This window comes from Lepisma saccharinum, chromosome 23, assembly GCF_977018435.1.
Source record: "Lepisma saccharinum chromosome 23, izLepSacc3.1, whole genome shotgun sequence".
Classification (NCBI taxonomy): domain Eukaryota; kingdom Metazoa; phylum Arthropoda; class Insecta; order Zygentoma; family Lepismatidae; genus Lepisma; species Lepisma saccharinum.
In genome coordinates this window covers 13,230,711-13,251,093 of record NC_139251.1, presented here as the reverse complement: position 1 = coordinate 13,251,093, position 20,383 = coordinate 13,230,711, and the positions used below count along the sequence as shown (strand labels likewise).

General features: G+C 32.4%; 1 protein-coding gene across 1 annotated transcript in view; it reads left to right on the top strand.

Moving 5' to 3' along the window:
• Positions 1–237: 237 nt before the first annotated feature.
• Positions 238–20,383, top strand: part of LOC145977741 (uncharacterized) — a 148,615-nt gene continuing 128,469 nt past the window's right edge. Inside the window, exon 1 of the mRNA XM_083109994.1 lies at positions 238–453. Coding sequence (XP_082966120.1) covers positions 409–453 — 45 coding nt within the window. The 5' untranslated portion in view covers positions 238–408. The remainder of the gene's footprint in view (positions 454–20,383) is intronic.

Genomic DNA, 20,383 nt, shown 5'->3' with positions numbered 1-20,383 from the left:
GTTGGGTGGCAACACTGCCCCATCTTCCCGAAGTTTGTGCAGTCGAAATACATTCAAGGCGCCTTTGATTCTGCGCTGGCATCTGATTGGCCGTCTCAGCACATGAGATCATGACGTAAATCTCCGAGTTGGCGCTCATTATGTTTATGTGTCACTCCACCCTGCTCGAAAGTCACGTGCTCGCGTAAGCAGAGATTAGAAGGAAATCTCAGATCGCTGTTGTTTTACCCACAGCCGGCCAACTGTGCGGTATGTGAGAATTGTTCAGCTGCTCGGTAGTAACACCGCGGTTGGCCCGTAATCTCGGTTCTGTTTAGTGTTTCCGTGCCAAATGCGGCATCGGAAGTGTCCAAAGTTCGCGGGTGTTAGAAACAGAGAACTGGCGAAGACGTTCCATGGGCAGCGAATATGATGATAACGTGTTTAGTGATTTTATCATTCTGCTCGTTCAAGGTAAGAGTTTTTGCACATTTCCTGTTTCATTCATCTGGCCAGGGTGTTAGTTGAAGGGGGAATGGAGGGAATTCACCCTCTTGTTTCTGTACCTCCCCTCCCCCCGATTTCTGGAATACCCTCAACTGGATTTTTATAGAAATATGGGTGTCTGGAAAAGGGGCACGCGGGCGACCCGACCGAAAAAGGTACTGCATATTACATACATAATTTAATTTCAATCAATTTCAATTTATATATGTAAAGGTCTTGCGGGAACATGGATCTTCAAACTGAAGGAGTGTGTTTTGAGGGGAAAGCACTATTATGGGGGGAAGTATGCCTCGTGTGCCCCCCCCCCCTATCCTTTCCATGAAAAAAATTCTTGCTCCTTACATCTGGTATTCTACTATTTATATTCTGCTTACGTGATATGGCCTCTCTACAGGTTTATCGTATCAAGGTTAATGATACATAGGGATGCGCACGGGGCAGGGCAAGTGGGCAGTTGCCCCCCCCCCCAATATTTTAGAAATACAAATTCAGTGTAGAGGAATTTTTGTCTCCGAGAAATACATACTCTTCAAAAAGATAAAACGTCTTCAAGCCGATGAAAGTTTCAAGCTGCGAGGGGAGATGTATACATCTACAATATATTGTAGACAAAGTGTATGTGCCGATCTCTGTGGTGGAGTGGTTAGAACAGCGCGATACGACCGAGTTCGAATTCCGGCATGGATGGTTTTTGTGAGTGTCCTTTAATCAATTCCATCATATCGTCACTCATTATCATCGTCGCTATTAGCCACGAGTGGCAGAAAAGCGACGTAAAATAACTTAATTAAAGTGGAGGTGTTTAAAACGCCTACACTAACTGAGCGAGGATTGACATTGTAGGGTAGGGTATTTTCGTAAGACTGAAGTTCATTCTAATGTTATGCTATCCAATATTTGTAATTATAGGGTGATTCAGTAAACGCGTGCAAAAAGGAAACAGGAAATATTTGATGCACCACTGAACAATTTGAGAGAGGGATAGGGTTGGAGAATAGCGTATCGAGATAGGGAACACCAGCTCACACACTAATTTCCTGTTTCCTCTTTGTACGCTTTTACTGAATAACCCTGTCGTGTGTATATATTATATATATATATTAAATTTACAAGCGCGCGCGTGTGTGTACTGAAAGGTTTAGCTGAAGAAGAGCTGGGGATTTTAGGGAAGGATAAAAATTTTCCTTTGGAGAGAATTTTAACCTAATTTACTAACCTTAACACCAATCACCAATCCAAAAAATGTTTAAAATATAATTTATCGTATATAAATGGAGTGCTAGTTATTTTCCCTGATCTTGTGGCGTGGGCGCTGGACTAATTGTCTATTGTCATAGTTGCGATATTTTGTGTACTGTTGTTAAGTCGTGTTCCATCCGCTACCAATGCTTGAAAATTGGAACAATTTAAAATTTGTTCAAAATACTGATTAATATTATTGGGTGAGTATTCCAGGCCAATTAGAAGCATCGATTTATCAGTTTCCTTCAAAATATTCAACAGTTGAATCAGAACATTAAAGTACTTCTTACGTAACATACACAAGAAAAAAATTCTGCTCAGTATCGTTGCCTAATATATGGAACTTCAAATTTTGCATGAAAATTATTAATTATACTCCTCAAAAATGTCACGTGGCATTTTGCGGATCCTGCGAAAGACCAAAACACCCGAAAAGTATCGGTCAACAAAATACAACCAATACTTTCCGATACATCGACATCGGCTCAGCCCGAATATAAATACATATAACATTATAAATATATATAATTACATTATAAATATATTAAGTTAAAATTATATATAAATATTATGCTATATATTCGCTGCAACCACCAACATTCCGAACCACGAGCCGCCACTGGTCGTAAGTGCTATTAAATTCCAGCGTCATCTCCTCAAAATAATCTATATTTCTTATCGTCTGGCTCATATCAGTTTGCACATGTCAATTACACTAATCATTATCATAATATTGTATAATAGATTTGCTTTTATTTAAAGTGACATAATGTACTTACATAGATAAAATATACTTTTCTGTTTACTGAAATGAGATTCCTGAAACGGGTAACTTTGTAGGGATGGTTTCGTGACGGAGTGGCCTTTTAAAATTGAGACGAGAACCAGACAGACCTCTGTAAAATCGAGAACACATCAGTACTTGGATCACCAGTATGGCCGAGATTGAGAAGGTGGAGCCTGCCTCAACACAACCCTGTGACTTCCGGGCACAAGGGATAGCTTTACCTCATTTTTTACATGAAGAATTTCCAATATTTGCGGAGTTGGTAAACTTTGAAGTCCACTTCGTGCTCAGATGGCTAATAGAGACTGGACCGACCAAAAATTTGAAATGTAATACAAACCCCTATGCAATGCAATCCCACGAGGGATCGAACCCTCGACCACTTGTTTACAAGCCGAGGCGTTACACACTACACTACCGTCAATTCTCTGTGGGACATTGGTAAGAACCACGATAATAACAAAAAAAGAGTAATTTTGATGAAAATATAGTTCACTCGATTTCCAAACCACGAGGTCCAGATTGTGAGTCTGTTATCCAATGGTAACACTGTTAAGCCTTGTTACAATCTTAATAAAACATTAAAATGCTGATGAAGGCAAAATTTATACTATATAAAATATACACTAAAAATGTAACGTTTCCACCTTCTTCAGACGAATATTCACAATAAATTTAGCATTTTAATGTTTTATTAACTGTTATTCAAATGAATAACATACGCTTACGGACCCAGAAGTTTGGAAGGGACGAATTTCGGTCGGGTTCCTCACCCTCACCAATAAATTCTAACCTACAGTTGGGTGGCTTTATATAAACAATGTATTACTGTAAACGGAAAATATGTTAACTTCCATCTTCTAGAGATTAGCGTAACTGGGGTCCAGGGTTGGAATACAGTAGATGGTTATTGTTGTATGTCGGTATCGTAATTCCTTCCCTTGCCGTGGAGAACTGAAAGATCAGATATGAGGAGTAGCGTGAATATGCAGACAAATAAAACCTGTTCTCTCAAGGGGTGTCTCAGGTTGAACCCCCATTTGAGGAATCTTGCAAAGTGGCTCTGATCCAAATATAAACTCTTTATGTCCAATTCAGCTTCAGCATAAAGTGGGCTTAAATCAAACTTTCAAAAGTATTCTCGAGCCTGTTAAATTTAAAAAAGAAATTAGGCTAATAAATAATATCACTGAAAATCTGACGATTTGGAAGGGCATTTGTCCCTATCGCCCTCCCCGTGGATCAGCGCCTGATTACATAATTCTGAACTTATTGTGAAAATGAAGACATTTACGAATTTAAAACTGTCATGATGAAAGTTTTCTTTTTGTTCAAATCTGAAGCTCACGAGCTCTGCCACGGCCTGCTTTATTACAGGCTGGAATCCTGAAATGTGGCAACGCTGTCTCGCCGGCATAAACATCCAGCTACATAGCATGGGCTGTGGCATGGGCGCGAATAGCAAAATTGATGTTGACTTCTAAAGAAACGAGGGAATCTGCGTAAAATGTTTTCCTTTTTCCAAATCTGAACGGAAGATTGGCATTACGATGTAAGTGGAAACCATACATTAACAATAGAAATATTAGAAATATAAATTTGCTGTTAAATAACTGACAATAAGCAGAAAATACAAGGCCAACTTTGCATTTCATACGCACTATGGAACTTTTAGTTTAGTTTACCCTTATTATATTTGCTAGCATTTCGGAGTGACATTCGAATCCAACAACTAAATATTTAAATGATGGAATTTCTAACACACTGGCCTAAAAGTTCTAAAAGTAAGACGAACAATGTAGTTGTGGATGTGAGAAACATACAGCCCATGTATATACGTACAAGGCTAAAATAATGCCGAGTGCTGGTGACTACGTACTCCTTACGAGAAAGTGAATAGTTTTGCATGGCTTAGAAATTAGAAGGTGTTACTCAGTGATGCGCGTCTACGCGTAAGCAACGACAGTCTACATTCTACAGGTAGACTATTTTATACAGGTATTTTACGTAATCTATGTAAACAACATGGCGAAAGGTGATAACTTAGCAAAGGGCGCTGTGGAAGTAAAACAAAATTATACTGCATATCAGTTGCTGATGTGTGAGGAGAACTTTTCATACTCTTTCTTCCAAATTCGAACAATTTCTCACCTAGGAAGGAACCTAATATAGGAAATATTCTAGTGTTTTATGGGGAAAAGACCACTCTTGCTTCACGACTGCCATCTGTTGTTGTTTCTTGCATACTATTTATCTTCTTCCATAGTTGATAATAGAAGAGGAGAGACATTTTGTTGTAAATAGGATTCATTTCGTTAGAGTTGAAAATTTTACTTTCCTTTCATGAAACCCTTGAAAATTAATTTTAATGCACTTTAGATTGTCTACGTAGTCTATGTAAACTACAACGTGTAGACAACGCATGTAGCCGTAAACGCATAATTTACGGCACATCACTGGTGTTACTGTTACATTTTCGTTGTTTTTCTTTTGCGGAGATATGTTACAGTGAAGGAATTCGTGATTTTGTGTTCTGCTACTTTTGTTAGGTTAGGCAGTTTTATGCTAGTAGTAGGTATCCCCGCCAACGTCAATCGCTATTTAATATTCGCAATTCATTTGCACGTACTTATAACTAATTTGCACGGGTTTTAATTAATTTGCAGGTACTTAGAATTCATTAGCAAGTACTTAGAATACTTTACATTTATGTATTTGCATGTTTATAACTTTTATGAATATATATTTATTTATTTTATGAAAAATATGTATATAGAAGGTAATTAGAGGTACTAAACGCTATGCATATGTTTTTATATTCATTTCTGCAAAGTATGTAATGTATAAATCGATAATATTAATGTTTATAATATTGAAAATAAGTTTTCTATGGTTTATGAACCGCTATGAAAGGTGTTAATGGTACGATTGGGGACGGTCCTGGTATTCGAACCCGCGATATGTAATATTATTAATTAGTACTATGTAATAATTGCATTATATTATGAAACACGGTGGTGCAACACGCTAGACAGAAGACGGTGAACTCCGCGCTCCGCGCTGAGGGTAGACGAGAAAGGAATTTGGGAGATGTGCGGTCAAGGTCAAATGACGTCACAACGTCAGGACAAAGAAGGAACCCGATTGACCAATCAGAGAACGCGTCGGTAGATTATCAGAACCGGTTTTTTCAAGGTTAACCAGTACGCAAGAACAGGGGAAAGCTATGCAATGCTGTAGGGCAGAGGAGGGATTCAACCAGACAACAAAGGATGTCTGGAAATACGCAGCAAGGGTTAAATCTCTGAAGCTATGCGTCGCATGTAGAACCGGTTTCCGCCGCCAATTAATATTCCGCTCAGGTTTGCCTCCAAGGCACAGGACGCTTTAGCGCAGGGTTTTTTTATCTGTACTATGAAGAAGGGAGAGCTATTAGGGACGGGGCCTACAGTTTTCACCATTTGCTTTTATCACGGGGTAACGAACCTAGGACCCTTTGATTATTGATTTAGGTAGTAAATGTATGTTACTGTGTGCTATTTAACTTAATTTTGAGTTTATTTTTTACCAAACTTTGACTTTATGTCAAACATTTTCACAGCTTATCCTTATTTTTACCAAAATAACACTATTTGTACTATTCAGGCAACATTTTTTATTAAATTTTGCACTCACAAAAAACATTTTTTACAACTTTTTAACTTATTATTTTACAATTTTATGTTAATTTTTTTACCAAAATAACACTATTTGTACTATTCAGGCAACATTTTTTATTAAATTTTGGACTCTCAAAGACATTTTTTCAACTTTTAACTTATTATTTTACAACATTAAGTTAATTTTTTACCAAAATAACACTATTTGTACTATTCAAGCAAAATTTTTTATTAAATTTTGCACTCACAAAAAACATTTTTCAATTTTTAACTTATTATTTTACAATTTTATGTTAATTTTTTTACCAAAATAACACTATTTGTACTATTCAGGCAACATTTTTTATTAAATTTTGGACTCGCAAAGACATTTTTTCAACTTTTAATTTATTATTTTACAACTTTAAGTTAATTTTTTACCAAAATAACACTATTTGTACTATTCAAGCAACATTTTTTATTAAATTTTGCACTCACAAAAAACATTTTTTCAATTTTTAACTTATTATTTTACAATTTTATGTTAATTTTTTACCAAAATAACACTATTTGTACTATTCAGGCAACACTTTTATTAAATTTTGGACTCACAAAGACATTTTTTTCAACGTTTAACTTATTATTTTACAACTTGATATTAATTTTTTACCAAAATAACACTATTTGTACTATTCAGGCAACACTTTTATTAAATTTTGGACTCACAAAGACATTTTTTCAACTTTTACTTTTTATTTTACAACTTTAAGTTAATTTTTACCAAAATAACACTATTTGTACTATTTAAGCAACATTTTTTATTAAATTTTGGACTCACAAAGACATTTTTTCAACTTTTAACTTATTATTTTACAACTTTATGTTAATTTTTACCAAAATAACACTATTTGTACTATTCAGGCAACATTTTTTATTAAATTTTGTATTTACAAAGATTTTTCAATTTTTAACTTATTATTTACAAGTTTATGCCTATTTTTTACTCAAATAACACAATTCTATCTGTTCAGGAAAGACTTTTAGTTACATTTTCGACACACAAAGTGTGTGTTTTCAACTTCTATCTGTTTATTTCACAAGTTTAGGCTTATTATTACCAAAATAACACAATTCAATCTGTTCAGGAAAGACTTTTAGTCGCATTTTCGACACAGAGTGTGTGATCTCAATTTCTATCTGTTTATTTTACAAGTTTATACCTATTTTTGACCTAAATAACACTATTTACACTATTCAGGAAAGACTTTTAGTTACATTTTCGGCACACAAAGTGTGTGTTCTCAACTTTTATTTGTTTATTTCTCAAGTTTAGCCTAATATTTACTCAAATAGCACGATTTGATCGTGTCTTTTATTACATTTTGGACACACACACACACACACACACACACACACACACACACACACACACACACACACACACACACACACACAGAGAGAAAGAGAGAGAGAGAGAGAGAGAGAGAGATATTTTTCCAAGTTTACAGGATTATTCTCCAAGTTTACTCAAATAACACAATTTAAATGTGTTTTGAATTATATTTTGTACACATGAAGTGTGTTTTGACAAGTTCTACCCTTTTATTTTACAAGTTTAGGCTTAATATTACTCAAATAACACAATTTAATCTAGTCAGGAAGGATTTGTTATTATATTTTGGATGCACAAAGAGATGTTTTCAACTTTTTTACTGATTTTTTGCAGGGTACGTATTAATTTTTATTTATTTTGTTTTGTATTATATATACATTTACAAATTTTTAACTTACAGTTTAGTATTTATTTAATTTTTTTCAAAAACACTAAAAAAAGTACTTTTAGCTAAAATGTAAGCCACAGAATATATTATTATTATTATTATTATTATTATTATTATTATTAGGGTTTACTGATTTCCACTATGCTATTTTTGGTTCTGTATTTCTATATGTATTTATTTAGGTCCGGTTACGCCTGCTACGTAGGAAAGTTTGTTTATTTTAGAGTTTGCTGAGTATTTTGTTACTTTTATACTAGGTAAAGTTTCCAAAATATATCAGGTAGGGCTCCATCCATATACTTTTGTTTTTGCTGTTTGGAGATGATGCGATCAGCATCACTCTCCATCTGCTTTTTATTTTATGTACCCAATATTATTTTGAGGCTTAGTGAATTCTAGAGCCTATTTATGCAGGAGAGAGGGCTTGAAAATTTTGATTTCAGATAACCCACAACTATTTGTCAGAGTATTTTAAAGGATATTTTATATTTATTATGTGCCACTAGAATATCAAAGCTTGCTTAATTTTTATGTCTGTAACGCTGTTATTGTATTTCTAGCTAAGGCTTACTGGATAAAGTACACGAAATGTTTATCATTTCAACTATTTGCTTTTATACGAAGCCAAATTTTTAGTGTAACGAAAATTATTGTGTGTCTATAAAGACTGAAATCCCTTTCCCTATGGGTCCATAACTGGACGCTTACGAACATTGTTTCTTTTATTTTAAAAAAATATAACCATTTATCAATATATTGACAATTCACAGGACAAGACGAAGTTCACAGACGACTGACTATATGGACCATAGGTCCACTTGCTAAATTTTTTTCTATGCTAGAAGAATAATTTAGCCTTATAGCCTTTTTCAAGGTATTTTAGAAGTATTACTGGGTTTTTTGGGTGCATCAACATTTGGGTTATTTCCATTTGGTTTATTATACGAGGCTACAATCACTATATGTCTATGAGGACTAAAATCCTCTGATTGAAGCTAAAAGCTTAGGCTGTAACTAGGGACTTAGTATGTGTATAACGACAATTTATAGGACAACACGAACTTTACAAAGGATTGTAGGTGATGTAGGCCCACACGCCAGAGCTTTGTTAATCTGCAAGAAGCATTTACAGCTAATGCTACGAGGAAATGAGGTTGATTTTTCATTGTTTCAAAAGAATGCTATCTTTTTATACACCCAATATTTGCTTTTTCAAGTAACTACATGTGCCAGAAGCACTTACAGGCCAACTCTAACTAGACTTCGATTTATGTAAATGTAGCAAGAACTATATTTCTGAGGAAGCACGCAAAAGCAGATTACCAGATTAAAGTATCAGAAAAACAGATTTTTCTATGCAAGTATATTTTTATTGACTGGATTATTTAACAGATCAAACAGGAAGACTGCAAAATTCATTAAATGTAGGTCTATCGTATAGGTGGTTTCAGAGATATAAAAAGAACAAATATAAGATTTCGCTTTTTTTGCTTCTGAGGCTAATCTGGACGCTAAGGGTAAATGGCGAGGAAATGTAACGGAGGAGAAACACTCCCAAGAGTTATGGGCTGCATGTAAGTTAATACCACAGAGATATTACAGTAGGTGTAGGTTCTACCACCAGAACTTTTCTATTATAATAATACTGGTTATGCTGTACTGTTAGCTAAAGATGCTAATATTTGAGAAACTTAAAAGCTTATTTGCAAAATTTTAGATAAATAATAATCTGTTAGATTGTAAACATATTTTATATCCATTCTGCTAAAGATCCGATGACAAAATTTAAAAATCGTAATCGCCCAGACAGGGACTCGAACCCTGGACAGATAGGTTAAAAGCCTAATGCTATACCAACTAAGCTATCTGGGCACAAGGTATTTTTTTCTTGAAAAGTTAGTTATGTTAAGAAATATATTGAAACATTTGAGAACACTTTTGATCTGGTTCCACAGAGAAGGAGACAACATTTCCAAATTTTTACAGACTGGGTGTATTTTTCCACTATAGAGGCCTTCACTATATGTAATTCGAAACGCTAAAGTTCAGCTAGCTTCCAAAATCCAAAATTGAGGTAAAGATTTTGTTTGGCGAGATTAACAAGTTACAATTATATCCAGTTACGGACAAATAAAGCTAAAACTCTCAGATTTACTGTACTAACCAAGTTTTAGTAACATTTTTCTTCGCTATAGTACTAATACCAAAGAAATAGGTATATTTTATTTATAATTTGACAAAATGTACTAGTATTTAATTCACAAAGTTAGGTAAAAAAACAGTATTTTAAAAAAATATTGTTGCTGCCTTCAAATTTTATGTTATTTAGCCACTAACAACTGGTTTACACTGTTTGACATCCTTTAAATAGCAAAAGAAGGAATTATTTGTTTAGTATTTTTACTACTTTATATTTATTTAAGAAAACAATTGTACAGTTTAACTTAATTTTTAACAAATTGTTACTAATTTATATATGAAAGTTATGTTATTTAGAGTGTATGAAGGCGTATAAAGTTAATATTTGTACTTATCAGTGCAACTAACAATTATATTTTACACACAAAAGATAATGTTTACAGTTAAATCACTTGAATCAGAGAATAATATTTTACAGTAATTGATTCATTCAGCACTAGTCAGTACTTTTATGCATCAGAAAGTTTTCTTAATTTTCTATTATGCATGCTATTTTGTGCTATTCTTAAAATGTATTTCTAAGGCAAACTGGTTTAATTTTCTGCTTATAATGGAAAGTTGACATAGTTTTCGCACAATGCTTTGTACATTTGTTATATTCACTACTTACAATTCAAATATTATGCTTATTTAATGTATAACTAACTAACCCTCTAGCCTTCTTAAACCCGAAGGTTCATGGCTGCAGCAACACATGCCTCTCATCTGTTCCTGTCCTAAGCAAGATCTATATACTCCTTTCCATCCCTACCAATTTCCTTTAGGTCCATCTCTACATCATCCCTATATTTTGTTTTGGTCTTCCTATTGGTCTTTTACCATCAGGTTTCCCAACAAGAATCCTGTATATTTTTTTTCCTCTCCCATTTGTACCACATGATCTACACATCTAAGTCTTCTTGATTTAATTATTCTAATAATATCTGGACATGAATACAAATTATGTACTTCTAAATTATGTAATCTTCTCCACTCATCTGCCTCCTCATCTGTTTTTGGCCCAAATATTTTCCTAAGGATCTTATTTTCAAATACTCTCAATTAAGTTCCTAGCTTATACTGTAGTTATTATATCTTTTTCTATCAGCTTATTTTGAAATTAATATTATTAGGTATAGTCTTTGATTTATAACTATATTGCTTTCTTTATCAATTTATCTAAGAGTACACACAGACAAATACATGTGTACACACTTTTATGTACATAGATATGCCTTTTTCAATATTTTAGTATGAAGATTGCACTTTAGCTATTCAAGCAAGGGTAGGAAAGGTAGGATTTCTGAGAATTTGTTGCAGGATTTTGTTGTCCAAGTATAGATGAGAACTGAGCTGAGAGACTGTTTTGAACCTTTTCATGAGAGTTTGCATGTGAACTGTATTCAAATTGACCACTATTGACTGTGCATGCTTCTAAGTTTTGCTGTTATTTTACATCAAGTCTGTGAGACTGCAGACAGTTTTCCCTTTTCAAGTAGTTTTTATTGATTGTATTTGTATATGTTTTGGGGACTTAGCAGTTTTATGTTATGAGGCAGTTTGTTGTAGAATATTTTTACCTGATTGCTTTGAGATATTGAGTGTCTGCTGTTTTACTTGTAATTATTTTCCTTCTTGTGTTTTGTATTTGACTATATTTTGTCCAAGTTCGTAGTATTTAGAATAATTGTTATTGACTTGTAGATGTAGGGAGTAATAATCCTTTGCAAGATGCCCTATACTTGTCTGAACATTATTCTTAGTGTTCACTTTTGAAGCCTTAGTATTCTGGTAGTATTATTAATGTAGAGGTAAATTAGGCTGAAATGTAGGCATTTTTCTGATAAATTAGACTCACTTAGTTGTTTCAGCAGGTAGAAGTTGCATGACGGTTTACTGCTGATGATGTTAATTTGCTCTTCTTATGTACTACGTATGATGTAGCTTATTTGAGTAATTGGAAATATACTACTGAAAAAAAGATTGCTTGTCTATCTTATTCCTATGTTGTTGAGTTTGTCCATAAGCAAGCCATGTTTTTACTCTATCCTATGCCTTGGAAGAATCTAGATATATTGTGTTTGCAGTTTTATGTTTCTCTAAGGTTTCAGCTATGTAGTTTTTTAAACTGTGCTATGGGTGTGACTATTGATTTCTCTTTCTGGATGCCATGTTGGTTTCTGTGTATTCCTCTTGCTGCTTGAATTTGACTTAGGTTGTTTGCTTTTTCTTAGATCTTTATTTGTTTATTTGTTCAGCATTTGTTATTTTTTTAATTTTAATTACTTTAATTTTACATTAACTAATATATTTTACTTTAACAACAAAAGAATTTACTCTAGTATAAAAACTTCTACTAACAAAAATGCACTATTAAAACATTTAATTTTAGAAAATTGTATTTTTAAAACTTCAACTTTGAAAAATTGATTTTTAATTACTTTAATTTTACATTAACTAACAAATTTTACATTAACAACAAAATAATTTGCCCTTGTATAAAAACTTCTACTAACAAAAATATACTATTATAACTTTTAACTTTAGAAAATTGTATTTTTAAAACTTTAACTTTGAAAAATTGAATTTTAACACACTTTGACTTTAACAATGTACTTTGAATTTTTTTATGTAAAATATCTAAGAAAAGCAAACATCCTAAGTCAAATTCAAGCAGCAAGAGGAATACACAGAAACCAACATGGCATCCAGAAAGAGAAATCAATAGTCACACCCATAGCACAGTTTAAAAAACTACATAGCTGAAACCTTAGAGAAACATAAAACTGCAAACACAATATATCTAGATTCTTCCAAGGCATAGGATAGAGTAAAAACATGGCTTGCTTATGGACAAACTCAACAACATAGGAATAAGATAGACAAGCAATCTTTTTTTTAGTAGTATATTTCCAATTACTCAAATAAGCTACATCATACGTAGTACATAAGAAGAGCAAATTAACATCATCAGCAGTAAACCGTCATGCAACTTCTACCTGCTGAAACAACTAAGTGAGTCTAATTTATCAGAAAAATGCCTACATTTCAGCCTAATTTACCTCTACATTAATAATACTACCAGAATACTAAGGCTTCAAAAGTGAACACTAAGAATAATGTTCAGACAAGTATAGGGCATCTTGCAAAGGATTATTACTCCCTACATCTACAAGTCAATAACAATTATTCTAAATACTACGAACTTGGACAAAATATAGTCAAATACAAAACACAAGAAGGAAAATAATTACAAGTAAAACAGCAGACACTCAATATCTCAAAGCAATCAGGTAAAAATATTCTACAACAAACTGCCTCATAACATAAAACTGCTAAGTCCCCAAAACATATACAAATACAATCAATAAAAACTACTTGAAAAGGGAAAACTGTCTGCAGTCTCACAGACTTGATGTAAAATAACAGCAAAACTTAGAAGCATGCACAGTCAATAGTGGTCAATTTGAATACAGTTCACATGCAAACTCTCATGAAAAGGTTCAAAACAGTCTCTCAGCTCAGTTCTCATCTATACTTGGACAACAAAATCCTGCAACAAATTCTCAGAAATCCTACCTTTCCTACCCTTGCTTGAATAGCTAAAGTGCAATCTTCATACTAAAATATTGAAAAAGGCATATCTATGTACATAAAAGTGTGTACACATGTATTTGTCTGTGTGTACTCTTAGATAAATTGATAAAAAAAAGCAATATAGTTATAAATCAAAGACTATACCTAATAATATTAATTTCAAAATAAGCTGATAGAAAAAGATATAATAACTACAGTATAAGCTAGGAACTTAATTGAGAGTATTTGAAAATAAGATCCTTAGGAAAATATTTGGGCCTAAAACAGATGAGGAGGCAGATGAGTGGAGAAGATTACATAATTTAGAAGTACATAATTTGTATTCATGTCCAGATATTATTAGAATAATTAAATCAAGAAGACTTAGATGTGTAGATCATGTGGTACAAATGGGAGAGGAAAAAAAATATACAGGATTCTTGTTGGGAAACCTGATGGTAAAAGACCAATAGGAAGACCAAAACAAAATATAGGGATGATGTAGAGATGGACCTAAAGGAAATTGGTAGGGATGGAAAGGAGTATATAGATCTTGCTTAGGACAGGAACAGATGAGAGGCATGTGTTGCTGCAGCCATGAACCTTCGGGTTTAAGAAGGCTAGAGGGTTAGTTAGTTATACATTAAATAAGCATAATATTTGAATTGTAAGTAGTGAATATAACAAATGTACAAAGCATTGTGCGAAAACTATGTCAACTTTCCATTATAAGCAGAAAATTAAACCAGTTTGCCTTAGAAATACATTTTAAGAATAGCACAAAATAGCATGCATAATAGAAAATTAAGAAAACTTTCTGATGCATAAAAGTACTGACTAGTGCTGAATGAATCAATTACTGTAAAATATTATTCTCTGATTCAAGTGATTTAACTGTAAACATTATCTTTTGTGTGTAAAATATAATTGTTAGTTGCACTGATAAGTACAAATATTAACTTTATACGCCTTCATACACTCTAAATAACATAACTTTCATATATAAATTAGTAACAATTTGTTAAAAATTAAGTCAAACTGTACAATTGTTTTCTTAAATAAATATAAAGTAGTAAAAATACTAAACAAATAATTCCTTCTTTTGCTATTTAAAGGATGTCAAACAGTGTAAACCAGTTGTTAGTGGCTAAATAACATAAAATTTGAAGGCAGCAACAATATTTTTTTAAAATACTGTTTTTTTACCTAACTTTGTGAATTAAATACTAGTACATTTTGTCAAATTATAAATAAAATATACCTATTTCTTTGGTATTAGTACTATAGCGAAGAAAAATGTTACTAAAACTTGGTTAGTACAGTAAATCTGAGAGTTTTAGCTTTATTTGTCCGTAACTGGATATAATTGTAACTTGTTAATCTCGCCAAACAAAATCTTTACCTCAATTTTGGATTTTGGAAGCTAGCTGAACTTTAGCGTTTCGAATTACATATAGTGAAGGCCTCTATAGTGGAAAAATACACCCAGTCTGTAAAAATTTGGAAATGTTGTCTCCTTCTCTGTGGAACCAGATCAAAAGTGTTCTCAAATGTTTCAATATATTTCTTAACATAACTAACTTTTCAAGAAAAAAATACCTTGTGCCCAGATAGCTTAGTTGGTATAGCATTAGGCTTTTAACCTATCTGTCCAGGGTTCGAGTCCCTGTCTGGGCGATTACGATTTTTAAATTTTGTCATCGGATCTTTAGCAGAATGGATATAAAATATGTTTACAATCTAACAGATTATTATTTATCTAAAATTTTGCAAATAAGCTTTTAAGTTTCTCAAATATCAGCATCTTTAGCTAACAGTACAGCATAACCAGTATTATTATAATAGAAAAGTTCTGGTGGTAGAACCTACACCTACTGTAATATCTCTGTGGTATTAACTTACATGCAGCCCATAACTCTTGGGAGTGTTTCTCCTCCGTTACATTTCCTCGCCATTTACCCTTAGCGTCCAGATTAGCCTCAGAAGCAAAAAAAGCGAAATCTTATATTTGTTCTTTTTATATCTCTGAAACCACCTATACGATAGACCTACATTTAATGAATTTTGCAGTCTTCCTGTTTGATCTGTTAAATAATCCAGTCAATAAAAATATACTTGCATAGAAAAATCTGTTTTTCTGATACTTTAATCTGGTAATCTGCTTTTGCGTGCTTCCTCAGAAATATAGTTCTTGCTACATTTACATAAATCGAAGTCTAGTTAGAGTTGGCCTGTAAGTGCTTCTGGCACATGTAGTTACTTGAAAAAGCAAATATTGGGTGTATAAAAAGATAGCATTCTTTTGAAACAATGAAAAATCAACCTCATTTCCTCGTAGCATTAGCTGTAAATGCTTCTTGCAGATTAACAAAGCTCTGGCGTGTGGGCCTACATCACCTACAATCCTTTGTAAAGTTCGTGTTGTCCTATAAATTGTCGTTATACACATACTAAGTCCCTAGTTACAGCCTAAGCTTTTAGCTTCAATCAGAGGATTTTAGTCCTCATAGACATATAGTGATTGTAGCCTCGTATAATAAACCAAATGGAAATAACCCAAATGTTGATGCACCCAAAAAACCCAGTAATACTTCTAAAATACCTTGAAAAAGGCTATAAGGCTAAATTATTCTTCTAGCATAGAAAAAAATTTAGCAAGTGGACCTATGGTCCATATAGTCAGTCGTCTGTGAACTTCGTCTTGTCCTGTGAATTGTCAATATATTGATAAATGGTTATATTTTTTTAAAATAAAAGAAACAATGTTCGTAAGCGTCCAGTTATGGACCCATAGGGAAAGGGATTTCAGTCTTTATAGACACACAATAATTTTCGTTACACTAAAAATTTGGCTTCGTATAAAAGCAAATAGTTGAAATGATAAACATTTCGTGTACTTTATCCAGTAAGCCTTAGCTAGAAATACAATAACAGCGTTACAGACATAAAAATTAAGCAAGCTTTGATATTCTAGTGGCACATAATAAATATAAAATATCCTTTAAAATACTCTGACAAATAGTTGTGGGTTATCTGAAATCAAAATTTTCAAGCCCTCTCTCCTGCATAAATAGGCTCTAGAATTCACTAAGCCTCAAAATAATATTGGGTACATAAAATAAAAAGCAGATGGAGAGTGATGCTGATCGCATCATCTCCAAACAGCAAAAACAAAAGTATATGGATGGAGCCCTACCTGATATATTTTGGAAACTTTACCTAGTATAAAAGTAACAAAATACTCAGCAAACTCTAAAATAAACAAACTTTCCTACGTAGCAGGCGTAACCGGACCTAAATAAATACATATAGAAATACAGAACCAAAAATAGCATAGTGGAAATCAGTAAACCCTAATAATAATAATAATAATAATAATAATAATAATATATTCTGTGGCTTACATTTTAGCTAAAAGTACTTTTTTTAGTGTTTTTGAAAAAAATTAAATAAATACTAAACTGTAAGTTAAAAATTTGTAAATGTATATATAATACAAAACAAAATAAATAAAAATTAATACGTACCCTGCAAAAAATCAGTAAAAAAGTTGAAAACATCTCTTTGTGCATCCAAAATATAATAACAAATCCTTCCTGACTAGATTAAATTGTGTTATTTGAGTAATATTAAGCCTAAACTTGTAAAATAAAAGGGTAGAACTTGTCAAAACACACTTCATGTGTACAAAATATAATTCAAAACACATTTAAATTGTGTTATTTGAGTAAACTTGGAGAATAATCCTGTAAACTTGGAAAAATATATATCTCTCTCTCTCTCTCTCTCTCTCTCTTTCTCTCTCTGTGTGTGTGTGTGTGTGTGTGTGTGTGTGTGTGTGTGTGTGTGTGTGTGTCCAAAATGTAATAAAAGACACGATCAAATCGTGCTATTTGAGTAAATATTAGGCTAAACTTGAGAAATAAACAAATAAAAGTTGAGAACACACACTTTGTGTGCCGAAAATGTAACTAAAAGTCTTTCCTGAATAGTGTAAATAGTGTTATTTAGGTCAAAAATAGGTATAAACTTGTAAAATAAACAGATAGAAATTGAGATCACACACTCTGTGTCGAAAATGCGACTAAAAGTCTTTCCTGAACAGATTGAATTGTGTTATTTTGGTAATAATTAGCCTAAACTTGTGAAATAAACAGATAGAAATTGAGATACACACTCTGTGTGTCGAAAATATAACTAAAACTCTTTCCTGAATAGTATAAATTGTGTTATTTTGGTAATAATAAGCCTAAACTTGTGAAATAAACAGATAGAAGTTGAGAACACACACTTTGTGTGTCGAAAATGTAACTAAAAGTCTTTCCTGAACAGATAGAATTGTGTTATTTGAGTAAAAAATAGGCATAAACTTGTAAATAATAAGTTAAAAATTGAAAAATCTCTTTGTAAATACAAAATTTAATAAAAAATGTTGCCTGAATAGTACAAATAGTGTTATTTTGGTAAAAATTAACATAAAGTTGTAAAATAATAAGTTAAAAGTTGAAAAAATGTCTTTGTGAGTCCAAAATTTAATAAAAAATGTTGCTTAAATAGTACAAATAGTGTTATTTTGGTAAAAATTAACTTAAAGTTGTAAAATAATAAGTTAAAAGTTGAAAAAATGTCTTTGTGAGTCCAAAATTTAATAAAAGTGTTGCCTGAATAGTACAAATAATGTTATTTTGGTAAAAAATTAATATCAAGTTGTAAAATAATAAGTTAAACGTTGAAAAAAATGTCTTTGTGAGTCCAAAATTTAATAAAAGTGTTGCCTGAATAGTACAAATAGTGTTATTTTGGTAAAAAATTAACATAAAATTGTAAAATAATAAGTTAAAAATTGAAAAAATGTTTTTTGTGAGTGCAAAATTTAATAAAAAATGTTGCTTGAATAGTACAAATAGTGTTATTTTGGTAAAAAATTAACTTAAAGTTGTAAAATAATAAATTAAAAGTTGAAAAAATGTCTTTGCGAGTCCAAAATTTAATAAAAAATGTTGCCTGAATAGTACAAATAGTGTTATTTTGGTAAAAAAATTAACATAAAATTGTAAAATAATAAGTTAAAAATTGAAAAATGTTTTTTGTGAGTGCAAAATTTAATAAAAAATGTTGCTTGAATAGTACAAATAGTGTTATTTTGGTAAAAAATTAGCTTAAAGTTGTAAAATAATAAGTTAAAAGTTGAAAAAATGTCTTTGCGAGTCCAAAATTTAATAAAAAATGTTGCCTGAATAGTACAAATAGTGTTATTTTGGTAAAAAAATTAACATAAAATTGTAAAATAATAAGTTAAAAAGTTGTAAAAAATGTTTTTTGTGAGTGCAAAATTTAATAAAAAATGTTGCCTGAATAGTACAAATAGTGTTATTTTGGTAAAAATAAGGATAAGCTGTGAAAATGTTTGACATAAAGTCAAAGTTTGGTAAAAAAATAAACTCAAAATTAAGTTAAATAGCACACAGTAACATACATTTACTACCTAAATCAATAATCAAAGGGTCCTAGGTTCGTTACCCCGTGATAAAAGCAAATGGTGAAAACTGTAGGCCCCGTCCCTAATAGCTCTCCCTTCTTCATAGTACAGATAAAAAAAACCTGCGCTAAAGCGTCCTGTGCCTTGGAGGCAAACCTGAGCGGAATATTAATTGGCGGCGGAAACTGGTTCTACAAGCGACGCATAGCTTCAGAGATTTAACCCTTGCTGCGTATTTCCAGACATCCTTTGTTGTCTGGTTGAATCCCTCCTCTGCCCTACAGCATTGCATAGCTTTCCCCTGTTCTTGCGTACTGGTTAACCTTGAAAAAACCGGTTCTGAAAATCTACCGACGCGTTCTCTGATTGGTCAATCGGGTTCCTTCTTTGTCCTGACGTTGTGACGTCATTTGACCTTGACCGCACATCTCCCAAATTCCTTTCTCGTCTACCCTCAGCGCGGAGCGCGGAGTTCACCGTCTTCTGTCTAGCGTGTTGCACCACCGTGTTTCATAATATAATGCAATTATTACATAGTACTAATTAATAATATTACATATCGCGGGTTCGAATACCAGGACCGTCCCCAATCGTACCATTAACACCTTTCATAGCGGTTCATAAACCATAGAAAACTTATTTTCAATATTATAAACATTAATATTATCGATTTATACATTACATACTTTGCAGTAATGAATATAAAAACATATGCATAGCGTTTAGTACCTCTAATTACCTTCTATATACATATTTTTCATAAAATAAATAAATATATATTCATAAAAGTTATAAACATGCAAATACATAAATGTAAAGTATTCTAAGTACTTGCTAATGAATTCTAAGTACCTGCAAATTAATTAAAACCCGTGCAAATTAGTTATAAGTACGTGCAAATGAATTGCGAATATTAAATAGCGATTGACGTTGGCGGGGATACCTACTACTTATGCTCTTAGAGGTTTGTCCGAGTTTGTGTATTGTTTTCCGAATTCTTGTTTGAGTGTTGTTGTTTAACCCTTGTACTCAATACAAGTAAAAGCTTAGCGTGTGGTGCCTCATGCACACACAATGTTTCTCAGCGTGGAATTTGCTTCTTGCGAAAACATGTTTTAAGCCTCTATGTCATGGTTATAGCTCTTCGACGTCGCTAATTTATTTTGCACATGATAAATATTGGATATTTATTATATTTGATGATTCACTACATGTG